This window comes from Lissotriton helveticus, chromosome 9 (assembly GCF_964261635.1).
Source record: "Lissotriton helveticus chromosome 9, aLisHel1.1, whole genome shotgun sequence".
In the NCBI taxonomy this organism is placed as follows: domain Eukaryota; kingdom Metazoa; phylum Chordata; class Amphibia; order Caudata; family Salamandridae; genus Lissotriton; species Lissotriton helveticus.
In genome coordinates this window covers 583940431-583964872 of record NC_136070.1, presented here as the reverse complement: position 1 = coordinate 583964872, position 24442 = coordinate 583940431, and the positions used below count along the sequence as shown (strand labels likewise).

The following is a 24442-nucleotide window of genomic DNA, read 5'->3' as shown; positions in this document are numbered from 1 at the left end:
TAAACTAGGAAATATTCCTGAAACTTGCTTTAGTCTTTTCTAATGATGCAGTCCTTTTCACGCATAGGAGTGATTGTGGAGCATTTTCTTTGCGTGATGTCTTTCGTTGAGGGATTTCAACAGTAATCTGAGTTGGGTAGCATCAATGCTGATAGGCAAGAGTTTTATGCTAGGACCTCCGTGGAAGGCTTATCTCTAGGGACCTCAGAACTACGGCCAGACAAAATGTCCACATTTTAAAGCTTGAAGGCTACTCGCCTTCAGTCAATGGGATCTGCTCAGCCCAACAGGGGAGTTGGCAAAGCTGATAAGCGAGTACCTGGAGCAGGAAAAATGTGATGTTTGAGCTAATGCTTCTAAACCGCTGGGAATATTTTAAAAAGGTGTTACCGTATTGTTAGCATCCTCATCCAAACATGTACATGTTCCAAAACTATGAGTTTGGCCAGAACTGCTGGACTATGTCTTCCCTGCATGAGACTGCAAGCAATGCTAGATGAGTCTTTTATCTAGAACCACAGTGTTGCTGTAGGCAAACCCTTGTAACCCATAGTGGTTGGTATCAGTAACCTACCCCTGCCCTTCATTGTCTTTTCTCAATCAATTGAAGGAAGAGGAATACCTCGCATGCCTGAGCTGCCTTGGGGTATATTTTTCATATGTAGGGCCGTTGTAAATTAGAAAAAAGTACTTTATATGGTGGTGATGAAAACCACAATGACTCGAATCACAAGCACATGAGAAAAACAGAGGAGAACTGTAGTGTGGAGGAAGCAAGTGTGAAAAGGTGGTGATCGTTTATAATTTGTTACCATATGTTGATGGGGAAATTGAAAACTATGTGTCCACGGCTCCTGATATGCTATCAGTTGTACTGTTGTTACAGTATTGGTCTACTCACATTTTTGTTCACAGTAAAGGTGCGGGAACGTGTTTTTTTCTAAAAATGTATCTGTGTCTACCACTGTTACGTTTTGCACAGGCCACATTAATTCACCTATTTCACCCTTATTGTTCTGTGTGAGGGATACATGCAAACGTGTTTGTTCACATCATCACTTAAATTCTGCATCAATTCCTTCATTCTGGTACTGTGAATGTAATTATGGTACATACCACCTAACAAGTTTCTGTCACTTGCCAAACACTGCATTGTTTATTTTTTGTAATTAACACTCCGGATGCTAATTCAGTAAACACATTTTCTTTTGTAATTTAACATTTACATTGTTAGGAATATGATCATTTGTTTTTTTCCTGGTGGGAAATGGGCAGGGAATTAACATTCGCTGGCACCTCTGAACAAACTCAATGTTTAATTGTAGGGATAGAAATGTTGCTTGGAATTCTATTCAATTTGTAGGTGTTAGCTTTATTAAATTATCCTTGCTCATTTTGAATGAGACATTTCATTATTTCATTGATTTGGAACACTTGTAAATACCATGGTGAGCTCATGGAACTGAAGTAGAGGTGGGCGGAGCTTCACTCTGCAGAATTTCACGGAGTTACATTAAAACCCTGTGAGATTCCGCGAACATGCGCAATTCAGCACGTCTCGCTGATTGCGCTGCTTTTTAGTGCAAGAGCTTGTTCCTCGCTGTAAAATCAGCGCAAACGGCACCACATGGTTCGGCAGATGGTACTGCTGCTTTCTGCCGCTCAAGTAGATTTTCTACTCGAGCAGTAGCTTTCTCACTGTGACCTTCTGCGACCCCCTGCGTTGAGCAATCTCAGCAGGAGGCGTTCTAGCACGCGAAAATTGCACATGGAGACGCAAACTCTCACTCATGCTCAACAACTTAACAGTAGGAAGCGGCGCGTGAGAACAAACTCGCCACATGGCGGTTGGCTGAGTTTTGCTGTAACTCCGCATTCCAAGCAGAAAGCTAAGTGAACAAAACTTAGTGAACTGCGCCAGTGGACCAGAATTTTCACCCACCCCACACTGAGGTTATGACTTGGTGAACAGACAGGTATTGCGAGATGTTGTTTCTAGGCCACAATGGCTGTGTGTGTGTCTCCATGCCAATTTGAAGTACAAGGTCGAGAGGCGTCTTTGTTGGACCAGATTCTAAAGGTTCAAAGTTTGGGTCTCTTGCGTGTCCCTGTTGGAAATTACTGTTGTCACTTGCACTCAAGTGCTCTTAAACCTGCATTTACACAGGGATCAGCAAAACAAGAGACCCAAAAAGTAAAGAGTAAAAAAAGAATTGACAAACGACAAACCTGGGACAGCTGTAAAACTAAACATCCTACACAAGTCTGTCATTAGAACGTTACCCTCTAACCCCAGGTATTCATATAACCTACCAAATTGGATGCTATAACCTACCTTTGTACATAAGAGTAAAATGATCGGAAAAACAATAGATTGATCCCCCCACTGTTTCTCACTCTAGCACACAGTCCTTGAAGGGGCTGTTTCCAATCAAGCGCATTACTGCATGTCAATCTTTTTCTTCAGATCTTAATGGTTGTAGGAAACGGATTGCAGCTTTAAAAGTGGTACTCCATATCCTACCTATTGAGGCAGGATTCTGCATCCCAGATCAGAAGTCGTTAGCTAGTGGTGATATCATGTTAACAATGATAAAGTGTTGTGTGAACTTTAGTACCAGATGGGGTGCAGCACAATCCGGTCGCAATCAATAATGAGCAGTACCTATTTAGAGATATTGCTTTCAAAAAGTAAATTCTGACCGGAAAACCTTTACCATAACTGAACAAGATTTGTGGAGCCTCATGGAGTATTGGGTCATAAGACTTTGCAAAGCTCTGAGCTCCAGTCTTTCACATAAGGGATATATCATTGGAGCAGTGTGGGGTTAGAAAATATTTCTAAATTTAGCTAATGCTGAACAGAAGTATTTTACGATAACAAAGTTTGCACAAAATTATCTTTAAAAAGTAATAAAGAAAAGGGAATCCGGACCGTAGCCCGACTTGCTGGCAGGGCTGTGACGAGGAAGGTACACTGACCCACCTGCTCTGGGACTGTAAGGAATTGACGGGATACTGGACTGCCATCCTAGACGACATCGACAAACAATTTGAGACTGAAATACCCAACTTCCCTGCCTATACATTGCTGGTGCTTCCTACCTCTCTCCCATATCCACTGAAGTAAATCAAGGGGGAAACAGATGGGCCTAGCGATGGGAGCAGCTGTCCAATACATTCTCTCCCTGTGGGGCACAAAGACTCGACAGACTCACACAGGATGGCTACACAAATTATGGTATATCATTGGTATGGAGAGGATCCAAGCCACTCTAACGAACTCCGCAGACTCATTTAGCACCACCTGGCGTCCACTATTGTCCCTGTTAGCGTTGGAATTCAATAAATTAACAAGTCCAAAATACCTCCGCCTTCTTTGGCTCACCGAAGTTCAGCCGGCAGAAGCAGCCAACTAATATGTTGTATGAAGTGGACCTTCCACTCAGAGACCTAATGAGGTATAGATCCAGCACGCCGGTTTGGGGGGGTGGGGTGGATGGGACAAGGGCGGGTTTTTTATTTTTTTTGTTCTTCTAGGCCTTTTATACTGTTTGGCTGGGTCAGACACATAGTCTATTCTGACAGCTCTGGCCTCCAATCTCACTAAAGGAGCCCAGTAGGGCTCTCACTGGCATAATGTGACTGGGCCGGATTTGAGGGAGGGGGGAGACCAAGTAGATGAAATACGTGAATGCTCGCTGTATGTAATGTGCTTTTTCATTTGCCTGAAAATCAATCAAACAAAGTTAACCTTAAAAAGTAATAAAGAGGTAATCCAAAATTCTCTGGGAGAGTTTAAGTAATTCATATGAAGTTTTTCATTTGTAGACCCCATCACCTTGCAGTTATAGAAGATGCCCTGGATAACTGAAACTTTTCCATACCTCCATTTCTAGTTATCGCAGAATATGATGATCCAGAGGTGCACTGGACTTAGCACCACACAGCAGTATTAATGGTTACAGGTCTCCCAGAATAATGTATGTCTTTTAGTAGGGCCTACTACTGTGTTGCCCATTACTGCCTGGGGTACGGGTACCGGTCCTTCTAAAGCTATATCTTTGTTCTGGTTACAAATGGTCAGGTGTTTTCCTCTTCTTACGGGTCTATTCTTCCTCTGGGCCTCACAGCTGATCCAAAGACTGCAGGGGGTCACAACCTCTGGCTGTTCTCTCTGAGGGATACCCACTGGTCCTGAATATTGGTAGTGGTAGAAAGCTACATGTTACTCGGCCTAAACACAACAAAGCAGAGATTGACGAGACCACCAATAGTGCATCGCCATACTCTTCAAAACACAAGTGGGGGGCATGGGTCTTTGTACAATGCCTCACCAGAAGGAGATATGTGCTGCAGAGCCAAGGTTGTTGGTGTTTGAGGAGTATGACCATGAAACCCTTGTCTTTATTCAAGCTTCCACCTTTGTTTTCGATGTGGTCCTTTTGTTTAACCATCCACCATTATTCACTGATAAAGTTCTTGGGACTGCTCTGCGTTCTCGCGATTGCGGGAAGCAGACTAGTTTAGAGATTATGCTTTTCCTTTCTCTGAGGAATGCTTTTCATCTACGGGAAGCACTTAAACCAGTCATGTACTACAGGTCAGAGTTTAGGACAGGAACTTGTCCAAACCTGGACCCACCAGCAGTGATATACACAGCACATGGTTCCATGCCCAAAAAGGCATTTGTTGGGTCCATGGTGTCATCAGAGTTTAGCTGTTCAAATACTAGATGTTAAGGTAATTTACTCTTCTTGTTGCTCCCACTGGAATCTGACAATTCTAGATTTTCAAATACCCTCATCGCTTCCAGTAGGGAGCAATTTTAAAGGCTCTCTCTTAGTCAAATTGGCTTTCTTGACAGGAATAGGTGAGCATTTTTGACTATGCATGACAAGAGAAAGTAGCTCCTTTTAAAGACATAGCTAAAATGTCCCAGACATGCATCGACAAGCTGTGATAATATGCATAGATTACGGGACTGAGCTCATACTGAAATGTTGGGGGTGTGAGTTGTTTAGAGGAACTGCATGGATTTGACACAGTAGGTGAGTAGGCGTCACTCCCATAAGTCAAGGGATTTTGCTCCCTGCAATGACAAGTTGGGAGCCCTATGAGTAGTTTTGATGCCCTCCAATCCAGAAGAAGTGTAGGGCTATGCACTAGAGCAGTGAGAGCTGGCACTCGTGTGGCCACTGCGTGTATTAGGACACAGTCAAAAGGAGAACTTACAGGGAAAGTGGTAAAGCTCAACTGTGTTTCAAAGTGTTTCTGTCCAGTGACATTGGCCTACTTTCCCATCACATTATTTTGGCAGTGTGGACAGTCATCTTGTCGGCTATAGGCACAGTTCCCCATTGACCCTCACTTATTGGGCCCAGAGTAAATCTGGCTCCGTCTGAAAACGGACATGAGATGTATGTGAGCTCACATACACGAGAGTGGATCTTTCTTGTAAGTATGTAAGTAAACCTACAAAAGTATAATGCACCAAAAAACGTTGATGCAGTCATTCCACATGCATCAAACCAATTACTTTAAAAGCACGTTGAAAACCAAACATCCTGGATAATGGCACAAGAAATCAAACCACCTTGAGATGCACAGGTTCTTTTTCCAACTTCACAAAATCTGCATTTCCATAGAAACAAAACGAATGAAAAAGCAATTGTAGCATATGTTCGGAGGACCTCGCTGACCCATGAGTGTCTGCTGCAGCCAACGGGTCCTCGTGTCACCTTCACCTGCTGAAATTCCGGGAAGAATATTAAAAGGACAAGAACATTCAAAGCCATTAAGAACAATTCTTTTCATGAAGTCCCAAATGCCTCAGACATAAAGAGAAGAAACCGAAGATGCAAAACAAATAAAGCCAGGTCCGGCCTCTAAACTACACAGTGGAGGGATAATATTTCATGCCTTTAATAAAATCAGGATTATCCTCTACGAAATTGTGGGAAATGTGTGTTTTATAAGAAAATTGGAGGTTCTAATTATGCTACAGTGGGAAGGGTAGGGTGCTGCCTGGCAGGGGCAGTGATGCATGCTCCTTTGTAAGGTAGGATGGGTCAAGGCAGGACTGAGCTCCGCATTGCTTGCGGTCCCTGTCTGATCCTCTTGCCGTTTAACTGGCCTCATTTTCTGGCTGGTAAAATCCGGTCTGGCATTGTGAATGTGGGATCACCAGGCCACTTGTAATTGGATAGAATGGTATCTGACTCTGGGATATCATTCTGCCCGACTCATTATTGGGCCCTTAGTGCGAAGGGCGATATTAAAATAAATGCGACAAAGAATAGCACACATATCAAGGGTTAGCACATCCAAGATTTGACAAAACCCACCCAAAGGTCTAGCACCAGTTTTTCAAACGAGCCTTTCGAAGAGAGAAAAGCTTTATCCACACCAGGTCTGAAGAAATGAGTAGTAGCCTGGCTAATGATTGACAGGGTTGGATTAGGATCAAAAATAGGCCCGGGCACGCAAAAAAAAAGTGGCCTACATTTGCGGATTGCCTTTCCGCAAAACAATGCTTCGGCAAAGTTTTATGAAAGGAAGCGGGCGGGGGTTTCTGACAGAGGAATGCTTTCTTAACTTCACTTAGATAAAAAAAAATGCATGTATTAGTTCACACAGGTGAGCCACACATAAATACAAGTGAGGACACTTTTGCTCAAGCCCGCTGCCCCTGCTCAATATGCATTTATTAATGAGCCGGCCCAGCGAGACAAGAGAGTGACACCTCCGCCCCGTTGGTAAAATGTGGGTAACAGAGGCCCATCTACCTCCAGAAAGATCAATCAGGCATCACTCGGGCACCCACTGGACTGCTGGCAGCATTCGAACAGCACAGACACTGCCCAGATTGCCCCCAGGCTGCCCAAAAAAGCGTCCCACAGCTGGAACTCGGATACCGGCCCCTCGACCATTGCCCTAGTGCCTGTCTTACCAATCCAAACCTGATGAGTGGCCAGGTCACCTGTTTCTAGGGCGGAGCCAATCAATGCTCTCCTGTCAGAAACCTATTGGTCCCACTCCTCTTACACAAGGCAGGGGAACTGCAGGCGCCAGACAATTTACTGTGTTCTGATCAGTCAGACCTATCTGTAAGAATTTAGGAGAAATGTGTGGGCGAGAAACTCCAGAGATAGCGAAGCCTAGTGGAAATTTCATTCTCAGTAAACAAAGGGTGTGTTTTCTGGCTCCTGTTGCAGAGAGATCTGTTGCAGCAATCTCAATTAAAATATATTAACAGAACTGTGCAGTGGGTTGTGTGTGAGAGTTATGAGAAGTAGGTAACACAGCGTGTGTTACACAGGGATGTTATAACTTATGGGGATTTGACTTTCAGTGCATAAGCCAACCGAAATCTGCACAGTCTTTCTGCCCCCTCAGGGGCGGCCTTAGGCATGTGCAAGCTGTGCACCTGCCAGGGCCGCCAAACCCCAGGGGCCACCATGCCAATATATATCCTTAATATAATAATCCTCTGAGGATGGATAGATATTTGCGTGACGGCCCCTGGCAGGGATTTGGCAGCCTCTGGCTCTGTTCCACTTCCAAACACCCTGACCCCCACCCCCTCTTCACTGGCCTCCTCGCTCCGCCCCGCCCGGACCCCCTCTTCCGGGGCCCCCTACCTATGCTCCCTGCCCAAGGCCACCATGAGCTTAGAGCCGCCCCTGGCCCCCTTCCTCCTCAACCCCCGTGACCGCTCAAATTTATTTTATATTTCCCTATACTAATTCACCAGTGATCCTTTTTGGGTTCTGGAGTAGCATACTCTTAGACAAAAAAGTGCTTGGAAGCCTTGTCAGGGGTAGTAAGCGCTATATAAATACAAACCCTTCCCTCTTCTATCCCTCCACTATCAATTTCACTCCGAATAACAGACTAACATATACACCACTCAAATTAAGTACATATTTCCCTTTACTAATTTACCACTAATCTTTTTGGGTTCCGGAGTAGCGTGCTCCTCGCCGAAAAAGCGCATCGACGCCTCTTCAGGGGTAGTGAGCGCTATATAAATGCAATTACAATTACAATGTTTATTCACGTAAAAGCGCGTTTATATGTAAAGCAGCTGACAGCGACTGTTCAGCATCTGTCCATTGGCCCCTGTCGGATTCACTGCGAAGAAATGTCTTCTGGAACCTTCCCGGTTTTATTACGTTTCCTGTTCTAGCTGCCCCCATACACCCAGGGCCGGTCCTAGGACTTTTGGGGCCCTGGGCGAAAGGGAAGATGTGAGGCCCCTCTAATTTGGGACATCTAGTGCCGGCGTTAGTGCCCGTCGATGCGACAATGTTAGTTGGTCGACTCGCCAATGAGCTCCTTCGCTATGAATTCCCTCACTACCACCCTGTAACAGTGCTCCTCAAGTTATGCTATGTAGATTTATTCTATGCAGATTTATAAAGCTGATAGCCGCCTGAGGGCTTCCCCGTGCTGCGTGAGTGGATCACTGTGTACACTAGCGGGATTCTGAGGCGGTACATGTCTAGAGCAAGTGGGGGTAAAGCCATGTTTTAAGGATTTTTTTTTAATCGGGTGTTGTTCATTTAGTTTCTGAGCTCAGTGGGCATAGCATTCCAAAGCATAGGGGTCAAATGCGAGAAGGATACAACCCCCAATCTGATCATTTGTACCTTTAGCAATCAAGCATTGGAGGATGTTACGGTACTGCTAGGAGTGTAAGGTATCAGAAGAGCCACTATCGAGGAGGGTCCATTATAGTTGATTCCCCTATGCGCCAAGTAAAGTGCCTTGAATTCTACCCTTTCCTCCACTTGAAGCCAGTGCATGCCGCGTTACTTTAACGGCCGCACGACCAATGCTTGTTATTTGTTACCCTTGTTTTTACTTCACTTTCTCCTCTCATATTACCGCTCAGTCACTTTCTTTTCTTCATCAGTTTTCTCCCTCTCGCGTTTTCTTCCATCAGATCCCCTATTAGTTTTCTCCCTTCACATTTTCCTCTCGCTCAACCTCCCCCAAATAGCTTTCTCTTCTCACACCCTCTTCTCCCTTAATTTCAATATCCGCCCTCACTCCCCCTTATTAGCCTTTCCCCCTTTTCTTTGCCTAAATGCCCTCTCTTTCCAGCACTCTTTCTCCCCAGTTCATCCACATGATTACTTTCCTGGACTTTCTCTTCTCACTTCCTCCTTACTGGCTTTCTCCAATATCTCTCTCTCTATCACATTCCGCTCTTCTCTTCCTCAAGATGCCCTGGTCTGGCCACACTTTCTCTTCTCCTTACGTCATCCTCCTCTCGCTCATGCTACCCTCCATCCATCACTTGCTCACTCACAGTGGTGCAGTGATTCTTCGATGGGCCATAACGAAAGCAAAGAAAAGTGTTCCCCGCCCCATGGTTGGGTAGTAAAAGACGACCATAAATAATGGGCAGTGGGTCCTTCACGCCCTCGGTCCTGGTGCCACCGCCCAAACATTTACTTAGTTGTTCTAAAGCGCAGGGTACAGCACAGACCCAGATGTCAACCAACACACACAACAAATGTGACAACATAAAATCAATAATTCTAAAGCATCTTCATTGCTCCTTTACCTTTGGAACATCAGAAGGGTTATTTATGGGGTGCTGTAGCACCATACTCACCCCTATTTCCAGCGCATGTGAAAATTCTCTGGACGGCCCCCACAGCAAATGCACCCACAAATGTAAAACTCTGCTGTGTTACATGGACTGTGGCAGTAAAGTCAGGCATGACTCACAGTTCCAGAACGTGAGGGGATTTGCAGTTTCATATTATGTGAAATCAGCTCTAAGGCATTAGAGAGCTTTACATGATCACCAGTTACCTTACAAAAGGATATTTTCATTTTTTAGGGGCATGTGCAAATAGATATATGCCCAGAATCACAGGATGTTCAGCAGACGCTGGGACTCTAACCTAGTTCCTCAGTTCTATTAAGCTGCTCAATGCGCACACAGCCCAGGGGAAAGCGTTTAGTCCCATGGGCTTCAGAGCCATACTTTAGTGCTACAAAGGTCAGGAGATGGGGTGGGGGGCCCTACCCTGGGTGTCACCATTCTGAATAACGAATGTATGTCCCAGGGCAGGGGGCCCCACACTTGGGCCTAGCGGTCTGATCCATTGCTGCATGGCACAAGGGGCCTCTCCTACCCTGGGCCTCTTTGCGCTGGATAAGGGATGTGAGGCCGAGAGAAGGGGGCCCCACACTTGGGCCATGATCCAAAGCATGGAAGCCCAGGGAAGTGGGGACCACCTCCCCAGGGCTTAGAAGAGGTGTGTGGCTTTGACTATAAACTTTGCTAAGCCACAGCTTCTCCCTCTTCTACTTTGCCGCCTCTCCTCACCTATTACTTTTCAGCCGATCCTGAAAACAAAAGTGCCATTTGTTGCGTGGTAACGCAAATGGCACCTTTTCAACAGAGCACAGCCCCGCCCTTGACCTGCTCACACACAATAGTCTTCCCTGCTGTCCCAAGACCCCCTCCCCTCCCCCCCCCGGCCATTCTTTCCATCCCCCGTGCCCGTAATCCCAGGGCTGACACCACGCCTTTGGCACCTCATTAGCTACATGTAAAATTTCAGTGATCGGAGGGGAGGGGGCCCCGGAGGAGCAGGTGGCCTGACTTTAATGAAGCCTTTCACGTCGAAGCGAGGCCGAAGCGAGGCCCCAGCGAGGCCCCATGTTTTTTAGCTGAGCGCGAGGCCCTGGGCAGCTGCCCATACTGCCCATGCCTAGCGCCGGCCCTGCATACACCCCCCTCTACCACCCCCACACCCTCCCTTCCCTCGGCCCCTCAGCCGTTCTCCTAAATCATGCTGAAAGAACAAGTATTGCTGGGGACCCATCCGGAACGGGCAGTGTGGACGGGTTCACAGGCATATTCTGTTCCGCTCCGTCCAGTTATTGATTGACACCTCATCAGGATGCAAGTAAAAGCCCCATGGCTGGTGCACACGGGATGCCACTGAATGTGTGTGGGGGGAAGGGGGGGAAGGTGCAGGGTGGCTGGTGTTCGTCCCCAGATACCCCCTGCCTCAAGGTTCCTTTGCAATGTCAATTTTTGGTGAGTCTCGGCTCTGAATTACAATGCACTGGGCAACCGAACCATGGCTTGTTGTCAGAGTTAAGGTGCATCAGCAGATATGGCCGTGAACCCCAGTGCCTGAACAACAGAGTGCTAGGAAGGAGCGGTGTGCGATGGCAAAGCTGAGTGTTGTTCCCTGTATGAGAATGTCGAGTTGCTGCAGGGCAAAATTTGCATTGTCAGAGTTTGGTGTGGGTTCAAGTGCTGGACTGCTGGGGACGGCCCAGACCAGGACTCGAGGCTCTGACAGAGCTGTCTGCAGCTCGCTTTTGTGGAACAGGAGGGAGGTCAGAGGAGGGAGCAGTGGCAGAGCTGAGTGATGAGTTCGAATTCTTTACCAGTGCTCTTGTCAAATTGTTCTCAGTCTGCTGGTTTTTCTCTGCTGCCTGCCTCATTTTTTGGACATAAAATCCTGTCTCACTTTTCGGGGGGGGGGGGGTGCTCATGGCAGATAGGGGCTACTGGGCCCCAACTGTGGGATCTGTGCTTGTTTGCCACTGGTGTCCTGGGTCCCTACCTACTGTAGCTCTGCAAAGTGGGCCTAGTCCGACATATTCCACACTTGACTGCCAGGGTAGCAAGGGTGAGGGGGCACAGGCAATGTGGGGTGCTGAAACTCAGCACTCGAAATTAGGTAACATACACAGTAAAGTCAATGTCCTACCCAGTGGTTGCCTTTTAAGAAAAATTAAGAACTTTTAATTAAACATCAGTACTAAATACTGGATGTATGTCACTGCAACGCATGCTTTTACAACGCATGCCATTACGACGCAGGTTTTACAACGCAAGTCGTTACAACGACTTGCGTTGGGGGGCGCTGGATAGTGAATAGTTTAATTTACTATTCCAACTCCAGTCCCCGTGAATAGTAGGGAAGGTGTTGGATAGTAATTAAACTATTCCCTATCCTAGAGCGCCCTCCAGCGCAATTCGTTGTAATGACTTGCGTTATAAAAGTTGCGTCGTAATGGTAGTGCGTTGTAAAAGTTGCGTTGTAAAGGATGTTTCCCCTAAATACTACATAGTCCAATGTAGTTTACAGCGCAGTGACCCTGGGTATGATCTTCCTTTGCAGAGCTACATCCCCGATGTTCCTTTGGTAGGCACACCCAGGCAAGCGCTCTTATGCTTGTCTCCCCGCTATTACTCAGGTAGAATCAAAAATCGATCTCACAGATGAAATACGCCGGGTGATGTGGCAACAAAATAATAATCTTTTCCTCACTTTTCAGAGTGGAATTCACCATCCTTCTGCACTCCTTTGGCAGGGGCAGCGACAAGTGAAGATACTTCAAGGCTGCCTGGAAGGCCAGGTGTGTGCCACATCTCGATTGTCGCACCAGCCCACCTTAGTCCTGTGGTGCAGATGTGGTCCCAGCTGGTGTGATTTCCTTGGGTGATAAATGCGATGTGCCACTTCCTCGCTGGGTCAACATAGGTAGTGGCAGGACCAATCAGGCAAATTGTATAAGCAGCCCAGACCTGACCAATGACAGCTGCAGCCCTAACCGGGGAGATACCATAGGTACTTGAAGTGGTTCCAGCCAGAAACCAGTCATGAAAGGCCAGGAAGAGCCTCTGCTGTGTTTTTTAGCTTCTAACTCATTATCACTCAGTCAGCTCTCTCTAGATATCCCTTATTAGACCTGTGTTCTCGCTCTCCTCCTGGACAGTATCTCCTCATGCCTGGTCAGGCAGACTCCTCCCCCATATCTTAGTAGACAGGTTTCTAAGCATGCCAAGTAGATCCTCATCCCCTCCATCAAAAAGTGAAGACTTCAGGTGATGCCTCCTCACCTCTAAAAGACTGCTTGTCTGGCTGACACAGCCTTGTTACACAGCAGCCTGCCGAGTACTCAGTGGAGCACACCCTTTCCTGGTCATGAAGGATTTGGAACTGGAACAGAGTGGGGTGATTTGGTCCTGGATTTATATAAAGTTTCCAAACAGGGGATGTGGATCCACTGTCTCAAACTGCAGAGTGTGTTTGGGGTGGTCCTTTTTGAAATGTGTCCTCCTTAGGCTTTTCTCTGTGTATAGTCTCTCTGTATGGTGTTAGTTCTTACAGCAGGTAGCACTGAGGCTGTCTCCATACTCGAGCACCCACAGCATAGGCGCAAACAAATGTGAGGTTTCTACACTTTCTGTTATAATTCCAACCAAAGCAGTAATTGAGGGTGGACAAAGTACTCCCTCGCCTTGCACAACTGAAACTGCAGTCCAACGCCTCACCCCTTCTATCAACCAAAATGCCGCGCCCATGAAATATTTACCAATAAAAGGCCTAATTCAATTTCTAAAGGTAACCATGCCTCCAGTCTTCTCGCTTCAGTGTCGGGCTCTCTTCTCTCCAGCCACAGGAATACAGGCTATGTGCTTCCAATACCCGATAGAGCTGTCCTCACCATCCATCTTGTGCTATGCCAGGCCGGCGGGATCCAAAATAGATCTTATTGGTGACAGTACTTTGGCTCATTAACGCACATAGTCCTATTACTATACATGCATGACATGCTGCACAGGCACTGAACGCCAGAACAAGGTTCTCAATGTGCGCATAACAGCAACATTCACACAAGCGAGTCCCGTTGGCCACAATCCCAGTGGCACAGGTAAAATGGCCTGGTCCCACTATTAATCTTCCAAAACATGGTATACTGCCACAACCACATTTTGCTTTATGCCCAGACAGGGAGAGTAGTCCTCTGCCCACAATGAGGGTACACTTAGTCCACCCCTCTCGGTCACTGGACAGGTCTAGCACCTCACATAGTAAAAGCAGGCCCAGGCCTCTTGACATACGCTAGATTAGGGTGATGCCAGGGCCAGAATAAAAGTCAGGATACCAGATAAGCACATAGTTGTGCACTCGGGATGGGGTAAAACACATTTCACTAATGATCTTGGTTAAACAGTCACATGCCCAGCAAGTATAATGTGCTACTTTGCATAGACACCCAGCAACTGCCTTTCCAGAAAAGGCTTTAGAATTACAAGCATGTTTATGTTATTTCTGTTCCTCATACCCCTATCCTGACTTTCTGCATCTCTCTCTCTCTTTAGCCTCCAGAAATGTTATACACATATACATATTTGCATATCACAGGATATATGTAGAAAAGCATGAAAAGATACTAATTATTTTGTAATGGACTGCAACCCATCTTTTGGTATCCCTAGAGTACACAGGGAAGGGTACAGAAGGAGGTGAAAGAACAATATTTCTTGCATCAGTTAAACCAGTCAACCAACCAGCTTTGGGTTGGAATGTGTTAGCAAAGAACTAAATCCATGTTTACGGATGAACAATTGGCATTTCCTTGATTGAACCAATCGTAGAGTTTTGGTAAGTGTCCTTGAATGGTAATGAGGAAGCAGATGACAAGCTGACAAGTAGCAGAGCATGAACCATCATGTACAATCAGATACAAGCCAGAATGTATGGAAGATGTATAACCATAGCCTTGGATCAAGTGGTGAATTCTCGGGAACCTCTTGAATTTGAGGAAGTTGTTTTTCAGTTCCATTTGTGGTGTGAATGCATTCCACAAAGAGGAGCCTTGCACATGGAGGGATGTACTGCCAAATTACTTGTACCCAGTCAACTGGTGAGTAGACTGTGATTAGCTGAATCTCATATTCTCGAAGGAAGATGGAGATCAAACAGCGTGGCAAAGTGGCCGGCAAATGGACTTGTAAAGTGTTAACGCTGAGAAGGTTTTGAAGGTTAATTTTTCTTTTATCGGGAGGCAGTGAAGGGGATTTAATGCTTGTGTGATGTGGTCATTGTGGTTCAATCGGAACCAGAGGTGAGACGCATGATTAAGGACTATCTGTGGCTTGAACAATGTTCTGGCTTTGCTCCAATGGAAGTGATGTTGGTCCCAGTGACTCTGGTAAGTCATAAGGGTAGGTGAAGTAAGGTCTCAATAATCAGGGTCTTGGTGTCTGGAAGCTTCTGCCCCTTTTCAAGCAAATACAATTTATCTGCATCCGATGTTAAACTTGCGAAAGACGAAAGCGATAGGCACTACTTAAAATCTTGCAAATTATCTGTGTATCCCAGGGATATATTTAGTAGCCAATTTTATGAGTACCAAGGGTGTGGACTATGTGCCAATTAAAGAGTGTTAGTTAAATGGCTGATCCCTCTGGAACCCTGTATTTGATGATGTGTCTTCTGGAAATGAAGGGACCTTATTTAATTTGATGATAGGTGTGATTGTGTACGAAAGCAGCAACTCACGTTAGTTCTCAAATTTCCTTCAATCCTTACTGATTTTACTAGCTGCTAAAGGTACAGGTTAAGTTCGATGGTATTGGTGTTACAGATGTTAGGGAACAAGACTTCCTTTGGTCATAGGCACTGAGTAATTATTCCCTAATTTGTGATTACTGAGCTTCCATTATTCTTTTTTTATGGTGGTTTAGCTGCTAGGATGAGTAACTGTCAGGGCAAGTAAAATTAGTAATGTTATCCTGTGTCATAAAAAGTAGGCTTCAAAATATTCAAATAATTTATATGTGAACATTGAACGACAAATCCTGCAAGGCGGCCGAGGCACCTCTCTCTCCTGCTTATTGTGACCTGATTTTTTTGAAACAATCTGATTTGAGCTGACATGCGTTTCAAAAGGCATACTCAGCAAGCTAGATTTTCGGATATTTCTTAGGCCCTTTTCGCGTCAGGCATGTGGCTGCATTGATCTGGTATGGGATGATTTAAATGCACTTTCTGGAGATTGCTTTCTAAGTTGCTTACACGGCCGTCACATTAGTATTTGTATCCTAAACACTCGAATGCTTAGGTAAAAGGGGACTAACAGCCTTTCAGACTTTGAATCTAAGGGTGTTTACTCAAAATGCTCTATAAGCTTTAACACAACAGGCTAGCCGTCTTTCCTTTCTTTGCATTCCAGCCTCTGAATTCAGAGGGTCTTGGATTACGCAAGGCGGTCATTTATAGAACCCTTTCTCTGGAATGTTCAGTATGCTATAGACCTAACAGGTACGCTGACTTCCTAAGGTCTCTTTTTTAGGTCTCGCCTATTAATCCCGCAAGGGATAATAGGCAAGAATATAGAGGAAACCAAGGTTCAAACCATCGCGGATTTCGTCCAGTTCATGTGGTGCACTGGTGCGGAACGCGCGTCCACATAAAACCCATCAGCCTCCCTCCCACAGGCATCTGAAGCTTCCCCAGCATGCGCTCGGCCTCAGGCATTCACCCCAGCTCGCGCTCAGCCTCACTTCTCCTCCCCCCTAATTACATCCCTGCTGTTTCCTTTCACTTTCACGGCCGCGAGGCCGTGCTTCACTTCAAAGGGATCCGCACCCCGCCCCCGCAATGCCAGTGTCTCTTTAAAGTGGTACTTTGCACCCTTAATTGCTAGCACTGAATTATTCTCGGAGGACGAGGCGCTTATTGTGACCTGCAATCACTTTAGTTTAGAAACTGCAAATAATGTTTGTCACTTGGCTTTATATTAGATTAGATCCTGGATGGTTCATTCAGATTTTCACCACAAGTTCTAAAATATAACCACTAAAGTTGACTCGTTACAAAACGCTCCAAATCACGTGTTACTTTTACTCTTTGTAGCAGTACGCGAATGTAGACCCGGAAACGGTAAAAAGCTGACTAATTAATGCATAGATTGAATCTGATGCCTTCTAGAATACGATCACGGGTGTCTGCCACGCTCGCTTCTCTGTGTGCTGTGTTGCCGCTTGTCAGGCTAGGCTGTTTTGGGCGCCCGTAATTAAGGAATAGATACAGCTCGCTGTTCAAATATATTCCGAGCAGCTGTGGTTGATCGAAGGCTTGGGCCGACCTCCAGCAGTCTTGGATCCGCAACGGGGGTCCGTAGACCTGCAATTTTTCCTTGCGGAAGGCTACTACATGGAATCTCGAACCGAAATATTAGGGGCCCGTCACTGCAAAAGAAAAACATCAGCGCAAGACTGAGGCACAAAGAATTCAACCTTTCAGATTCATAGGGTCGTCGCCAGCATTAAAGTTTTTAGAGCTTGCAGTCTCTGCTGTTGCTAAAAGGATGAAGGCTGTTAGTGTGCCATTGAGAGTCTTTGACGCCCAGACTTGCCCAAGTGGGATGTGACTAATCACATGCAGCAAGGCAGGATTATTCACTCTTTACAGTTCCCTATTACAGAAAACTCTCCTTGGAAGTGGAAACTGCTTTTCAAGGGCAGATTTCAAGTTTATTCGTGAAAACGCAGTTGCCATGTGACTGAAGTCCCGATTTTTAGGTCCTCGTTTAAGAGCGCATGAGCGGTCTGTTGGGTGACAGCATGTTAGTTTATTAGATGAGATTTTTAGCTTACAGTGCTTTTTCGTCTGTTCTTCCCATTCATCGTGGGCTTCACAAATGATAAACCGTACACGCTGCATCGTAATATTTAGCCGGGGTTCCATACCAGCAACAAGGGTGGCACACTGAAACCTTCCCCGGGAATGCCAACATAACCAGTGTCTCTATAAAGTGGTACTTTGCACTCTTAATTGCTAGCACTGAATTATTCTCGGAGGACGAGGCGCTTATTGTGACCTGCAATCACTTTAGTTTAGAAACTGCAAATAATGTTTGCCACTTGGCTTTATATTAGATTTATTTGCAGAAAATAAAGCTGCTGCATTTACCCTAGATTTGATGGGTACCTAAACCAGGTCCCGAATTTGTATTTTCCTTATCCACACTGGCTTCAATGTGCGCCCCACAGGTTCTAATCCTGGATGGTTCATTCAGATTTTCACCACAAGCTCTAAAATATAACCACTAAAGTTGACTTGTTACGAAACGCTCCAAATCACGTGTTACTTTTACTCTTTGTAGCATTACGCAAATATAGACCCGGAAACGGTAAAAAGCTGACTAATTAATGCATAGATTTAATCTGATCAATGCAAAGGTATAAACCCAGGCCAAATTACAAAGGACAAACACTGGCTGTTTAAAGACACAAATTATACACACACTATAACACAGAAAAATATACTGATATAAAAATATTTTTTAATTATATTGATAAAAGAGATTAAACATATAAATCACGTATACATGATAAGTTGATACAATAAAAAGATTTTTGTTAATGATAAAAATGAAACATTTGTTCTAAAAAGACTCAAAGGACAGTATTGTTGTCCTATATATTATTGGCGTGGCTGTAGTCTGTCAGAATTTACTAGATTTAATCTGATGCCTTCTAGATTACGATCACGGGTGTCAGCCACGCTCGCTTCTCTGTGTGCTGTGTTGCCGCTTGTCAGGCTAGGCTGTTTTGGGCGCCCATTATTTAGGAATAGATACAGCTCGCTGTTCAAATATATTCCGAGCAGCTGTGGTTGATCGAAGGCTTGGGCCGACCTCCAGCAGTCTCAGATCTGCAACGGGGGTCCGTAGACCTGCAATTTTTCCTTGCGGAAGGCTACTACATGGAATCTCGAACCGAAATATTAGGGGCCCGACACTGCAAAAGAGAAATATCAGCGCAAGACTGAGGCACAAAGAATTCAGCCTTTCAGAATCATAGGGTGGGGGCCTGTCGTCGCCAGCATTAAAGTTTTTGGAGCTCGCAGTCTCTGATGTTGCTAAAAGGATGAAGGCTGTTAGTGTGCCATTGGGAGTCTTTGACGCCCAGACTTGCCCAAGTGGGATGTGACTAATCACATTCAGCAAGGCAGGATTATTCACTCTTTACAGTTCCCTATTACAGCAAACTCTCCTTGGAAGTGGAAACTGCTTTTCAAGGGCAGATTTCAAGTTTATTCGTGAAAACGCAGTTGCCATGAGACTGAAGTCCCGATTTTTAGGTCCTCGTTTAAGAGCGCATGAGCGGTCTGTTAGGTGACAGCATGTTAGTTTATTAGATGAGATTTTTAGCTTACAGTGGATTTACCGACAGCCCGTTGCTTATCATTGGTTGGCTCTTTGTCACTCACATGTTCTTGCTTCTTATTCATCAGCTTCTGTGGGATTTCTTGTCTCTTCTGGTGCTTGTTTGTGCCTTTTTGCCCTGTTAGACTCGTTTTTTGTGCCCTTCTGCCCTCTGTTAGACTCGTTTTCCCCTTGTTTTTCTGCCCTTCTGTCCTCTGTTAGACTCGTTTTTTGCCTTTCTGCCCTCTTCATCGCCACATCATCACTCAGCGCTACCCCAGCATCACTCAGCACCACCCCATTATCACTCAGCACCACCACATTATCACTCAGCACCACCACATTATCACTCAGCACCACCACAGCACCACTCAGCACCACCACAGCATCACTCAGCACCACCACAGCACCACTCAGCACCACCACAGCATCACTCAGCGCCACCACTGCATCACTCAGCATCACCACATCATCACTCAGTGCTACCCCAGCATCACTCAGCACCACCACATTATCAATCAGCACCACCACATTATCACTCAGCACCACCACAGCACCACTCAGCACCACCACAGCACCACCACATTATCACTCAGCACCACAACATTATCACTCAATTATGGTCAAAACGACCATGCAAGCCAGGGAACCTTTTAAAACTATGGGGTTGAATCGGGTCCTCAAAAGACCGTGGCACAAACTTACATCTGACGATCTCCAGTCTACATTGGGGAAGTTTCCCGGTGGAGGGGAGCCAGATGTTAATGCCGCATATTCCATCTTCCAGGATTGGATCATGAAGGGACTGGATGATCTCGTCCCTGCCAAATGGACTAAAGGGCGTAGGTCACCATCCCACCCTTGGTATAATGACTCCCTTAGAGCCTGGAGGAAAGACTGTAAGAGAGCTGAATGCCTATGGAGGCGTGATTATAGGTATGAGCATAAACGGCTGTATCTGGCCAAGGTGAAGCTTTACCACAAAGCCATTTGTTCCGTACGTGCCGCCTTTTATGCGGAAGAAATTAAGGTCAGCCCCAACCCCATCAAATGTTTGTTCAAACTTGTACAAGAGCTTCAAAATAGTAGTGCTCCACCCTCCAATATCACCTCAGCACAGCAGTGTGAGGATCTGGCCACCTTCTTTGTTGACAAGGTAAATACTATATATAGCTCCTTTCCGCAGCACCCTTCCGAGTCTTGTACTCACACTTTCCCTAGTTCTAAGAGGGCAGTCCTGGCATGTATCCCCGAGATCACTGCCGATGAACTGGCTATAATCTGCAAAAAAGTGAAATCTGGGAGCCCGGCAGACCCTATGCGGCCTGCCCAATTTGTTGACTCCCTGAATTTCTTTCTGTTACCCCTTAGATCTCTTCTTAACCTGTCCTTTTCCACAGCAACAGTTCCTGATGCTTGGAAACAGGCCTTGGTCTCCCCGATAATAAAAAAGCCGACCCTGGATCCTTCCAGACCGAAAAATTTCAGGCCAATATCCCTCCTCCCCTGGGTGGCTAAACTCGCTGAAGCCCATGCCAACTCTGTACTTGAACAATTTGTACACCAAAATGACATCCTGGACCCATCTCAAAATGGGTTCAGACCGGGTCATAGCACAGAGTCTGCATTGCTGGCTACTACTGAATATCTCCGAGAGATCCTTGATGCCGGTCAGAGTGCAGCGCTGATCTTGCTTGATCTCAGCGCTGCCTTTGACACGGTGTTGCACGGGATCCTGCTCTGCCGCCTGGAGGAATTTGGGATTAGGGAGTGGGCCCTGGAATGGTTTCGGTCATTTCTTCAGGATAGATCTTTTAGGGTTTCCGCCCCTTCTTTCCTATCCAAGTCTCACCGTACGGGTCAGGGTGTCCCACAGGGCTCAGCGCTTAGTCCGTCCCTTTTTAATCTTTATGTGCAGCCGCTTGCTACGATCGCCAGAGAGTGGGGCTTGACGCTGGTATCATACGTTGATGATACTCAGCTGGTCGTCACACTCTCTAAGAGTCCATCTGACGATGCTATAAGATTTAGGGACGGAATAGCTGCAGTCGCTCACTGGATGACCAACAACTGTCTCCAGTTGAATGCCGGTAAAACAGAGATTCTGCTGCTGGGGAAGAATACGACCCTGTGGAACGAACACTGGTGGCCTCCCTCCTTAGGTCTGATGCCTGCTCCTAAAGCCTCAGTGAACAATCTGGGTGTCTGGATGGATTCCTCACTGGGCCTCCAGACCCACACCAGGAGAGTGGCAGCGACTTGTGTAGGCCTATTAAGGAGCCTTTGTCCCATCTTGGGCTTCTTTGAACCCGCAATGCGTCAGCTTGTGGTTCAAGCTATCATCCTGTCACGCTTAGACTACGCCAGTGTCTTACTGCTGGGTGCCAACAAATCTGAGTAGCCCGCTTTCAGAGAGTTCAGAACTCTGCTGCTAGGACCCTGGTTGGTCTTCCCCGAAGATGTTCTGTCAGAGCTACGATTAAAAAATTGCCCTGGCTCCCAGTGGAATCTCGCATTAAATTTAAGGCACTGTGTCTGGCATTCAAAATCCTTAAATTTCAGAGCCCGGCCATTTTGCGCCCTCTTTTGACTCCCTATGTCCCACACCGTAATCTACGCTCCCTTGGTCAGCACCTTGCAATCATCCCTAAGAGCAGGCTCTGCCGTATGGGTGGACGCTCTTTTCGGGTGCTGGGAGCCAGGCTCTGGAACTCCCTTCCGGTTGCCATCCGTGGTATCGAGAATCTGCTTGCTTTCCGTAAAGCCGTGAAGACCTTCCTGTTCTCCCCTTCCTAGGCCTTTCCGTGCTTGCACGCTCCATCCACTCCACCCTCACTGCTCGCTAGCGCCGGGACGCCTCTTTGCTGGGGCAGCTGTCGCGCTCTTACAAACTAATAACATAACATAACATAACACCACCACAGCACCACCACAGCATCACTCAGCACCACCACAGCATCACTCAGCACCACCACAGCATCACTCAGCACCACCACAGCATCACTCCGCGCCATCACAGCATCAATCTGTGCAACCATTCAACAACAACTGGTTCAATTATGTTCTCTCAATGTTTCAAGCTTTATTACAAATGTCACAAAAATATGTTAATATTTCACTTCTGTTCTTGGATTTTCATCACAATAAAATACACTGAACATAATCTTCACAAAAGTTATTTACAAAAGTTTAAGCTACAATCACTTTTATTTAAGTATTAATTATTTAAAAAAATTAAAAGCCGTTGTTATTTGTAATATCAGTACATCTAAGTCACGTAAATACAAAACATGTTGCATTACAAATGCTATAGGTGTCACATTTGCGAATGTTATAACTATTGGCATTGTAAATGACAAAGCTATTAATTTAGCTATTTTCAAAACCAACACATAAATAAAAAAAATGTCATTTACAAGACCAATAGCTCAAACTTTCATAATGCGAGACCTATTGCATTGCAAATGCTTGTTTTATTTCAAGGTATTTTATAGACAAGACGTTAGCATTTCTGTTACAAGGTTGAGGCCTCTTTTTAATCCTCTGGGAAGCTCAGGTAAAAGACGCTTTGCAATCTAGCCAACGTGGCAGCAGACTCCGGATTTATTGGACTGTTATTCTGAGAAATCGGAGGCAATAAAAATGCTAAACTCTAATGTGATTCTGTATGATTAGCTAGTTGAACCCGCAGGCCTGGGCTGTTCTCAAAGTGAGAGGTTGTTGTGCTCAGATTGGCTCTTAACGCATCCTGTGCGTCTTCGCTTCACGTTCCTTCAGAGCCCTCCCCCAAACTGTACTCAACTCAGAACAGATGACATCTTGGTTCAGGAGACGACAGGGCTCTCGGCGCCAATTAGCTTGCACGATTGTGTTGTCTAATTGTTAGAATCCAGCTGTTTTGTTACAACAGCGGTGTCAAATTCAGCTCTACAAGTTCATTTGTTTGTGTCTTTAATTGGTGTTTATGTTAACAGATGTAATGAAATACTTTTTTTTGCCCAACAAGAACCCTCAGTGCCTCTAGTTCCAGTGCTTTCACGATCTGTCACATTCACACGCCCTTGAGTAGCAAGGCCTGCAGAGGAGGGGCACCTGTCTCTTCTCTCTCTCCTACTTCTGCTGCGAAATCGCTGACTTCTCTCTCTTTCACTTCAACACAAACCTGAAATATTACTGATGCTGATGTGCGTACTACTACTAGTTACTGCTGTTACAATTATTATGACTATCAGGATGCAGACTGCTGTGGGTAATACACAGCCACGGCCCGTCCGTAAGGGCGGCGGGGCCGTGCCCTCTCCCCACCTCTTTCTTGAAGAGTGCCTGTCAGTCTTCACGTTCAGGTCAGGCAGCCAGGTGCTGAACTTTGCAAGGTAGAAGATGTCCCAGCCTGTGGGCATGACCTCCTCAGCCCAGCAAAGCATTGGGGGTCCTCCCCTTCGTGACGAGGGCAAGCGTCACTGATAGCCTCAGACCTGTGCGCTTCAGTTTCAAGTCTTGAAGTGCCCAGGGCCGAGTGTCTATCAGTGATGCTCGTCACAGGACGGGGTGGGGTCAGCAGTCTCAATTACCCCCGTCCCACTCTGTTACGAGTAAGGAACTGCTGCCTCCTCTCATTTATTTATTTATTTATTTAATGCATTTTTATAAAGCGAGGACTTTACCCTAAGGTGTCAGAGCACTGTACAATAGAACCAGTTACGTTACATGAGAGAACTGTTACAGGAATGGAACAAACAAAAATAGCATGCCTTAGAATCGATGCGACGCAGGCAAAAGGCACACAATCTCAAGCAGAGCATGAACAGACTATACAAGCAAAAATAAGAATAAATATTACAGAGTTTACAATGACTAAAGAACTTCCTGGCGAGAAATAGCTGGCCATAGAATCAAAACAACGCAGGCAAAAGGAACACAATATCAAACGCAGCAAGCACAGGATGTACAAACAAAAATATAAATATATGTGACAAATTTACAATGACTAAAGAACTTCCTGGCGGGGTCTGAGAAGGAGGGAATTAGTTCTGAAAGTGTCTTTGGAATAAAAGAGATTTGAGGTCCGCTTTGAAGATCTGAATGGAGGTGATGGCACGGAGCGAAGGAGAAAGCGAGTTCCAGATTCTCACTGCATTACCTGAGAACGATTGTGCCAACAATTTTTCTCTTTTGAAGGAGGGGGTTTCAAGAAGGGACTTTTCCGGTTTCCGAGAAGGCGTTGAGCCTCCAGACAGTTTGAGTTTATTCGCCAGATAGCGAGGGGAGGAAGAGTGCAAAGCTTTGTGGGTGATGCACGCTGGTTTGTAGGTAGCTCTAGCCTCGATGGGAAGCCATCGGAGTGGACCCTGAAATGAAGCGAGCTGCTGAATGGAGGACGGATTTGAGGGGGGAGAGGTGAGATTTGGGAAGGCCAGTCAGAAGAGAATTACAATAATCCAGTCTAGAG

The 24442-nt window shown here is 45.9% G+C and overlaps 1 protein-coding gene across 3 annotated transcripts in view; it reads left to right on the top strand.

The window, feature by feature from the left end:
• Nucleotides 1-24442, top strand: part of LOC144781609 (ADP-ribose glycohydrolase MACROD1-like) — a 602071-nt gene that overhangs the window by 487912 nt on the left and 89717 nt on the right. Inside the window, exon 4 of one of the 3 annotated variants that reach the window (XM_078660548.1) lies at nt 12328-13394. The exons of the other annotated variants lie outside the window; for them this stretch is intronic. Within the exon in view, the coding sequence (XP_078516674.1) occupies nt 12328-12482 (155 nt within the window). The 3' untranslated portion in view covers nt 12483-13394. Of the gene's footprint in view, nt 1-12327; nt 13395-24442 lie in introns of those variants that run through there. 3 annotated transcript variants of the gene reach the window in all.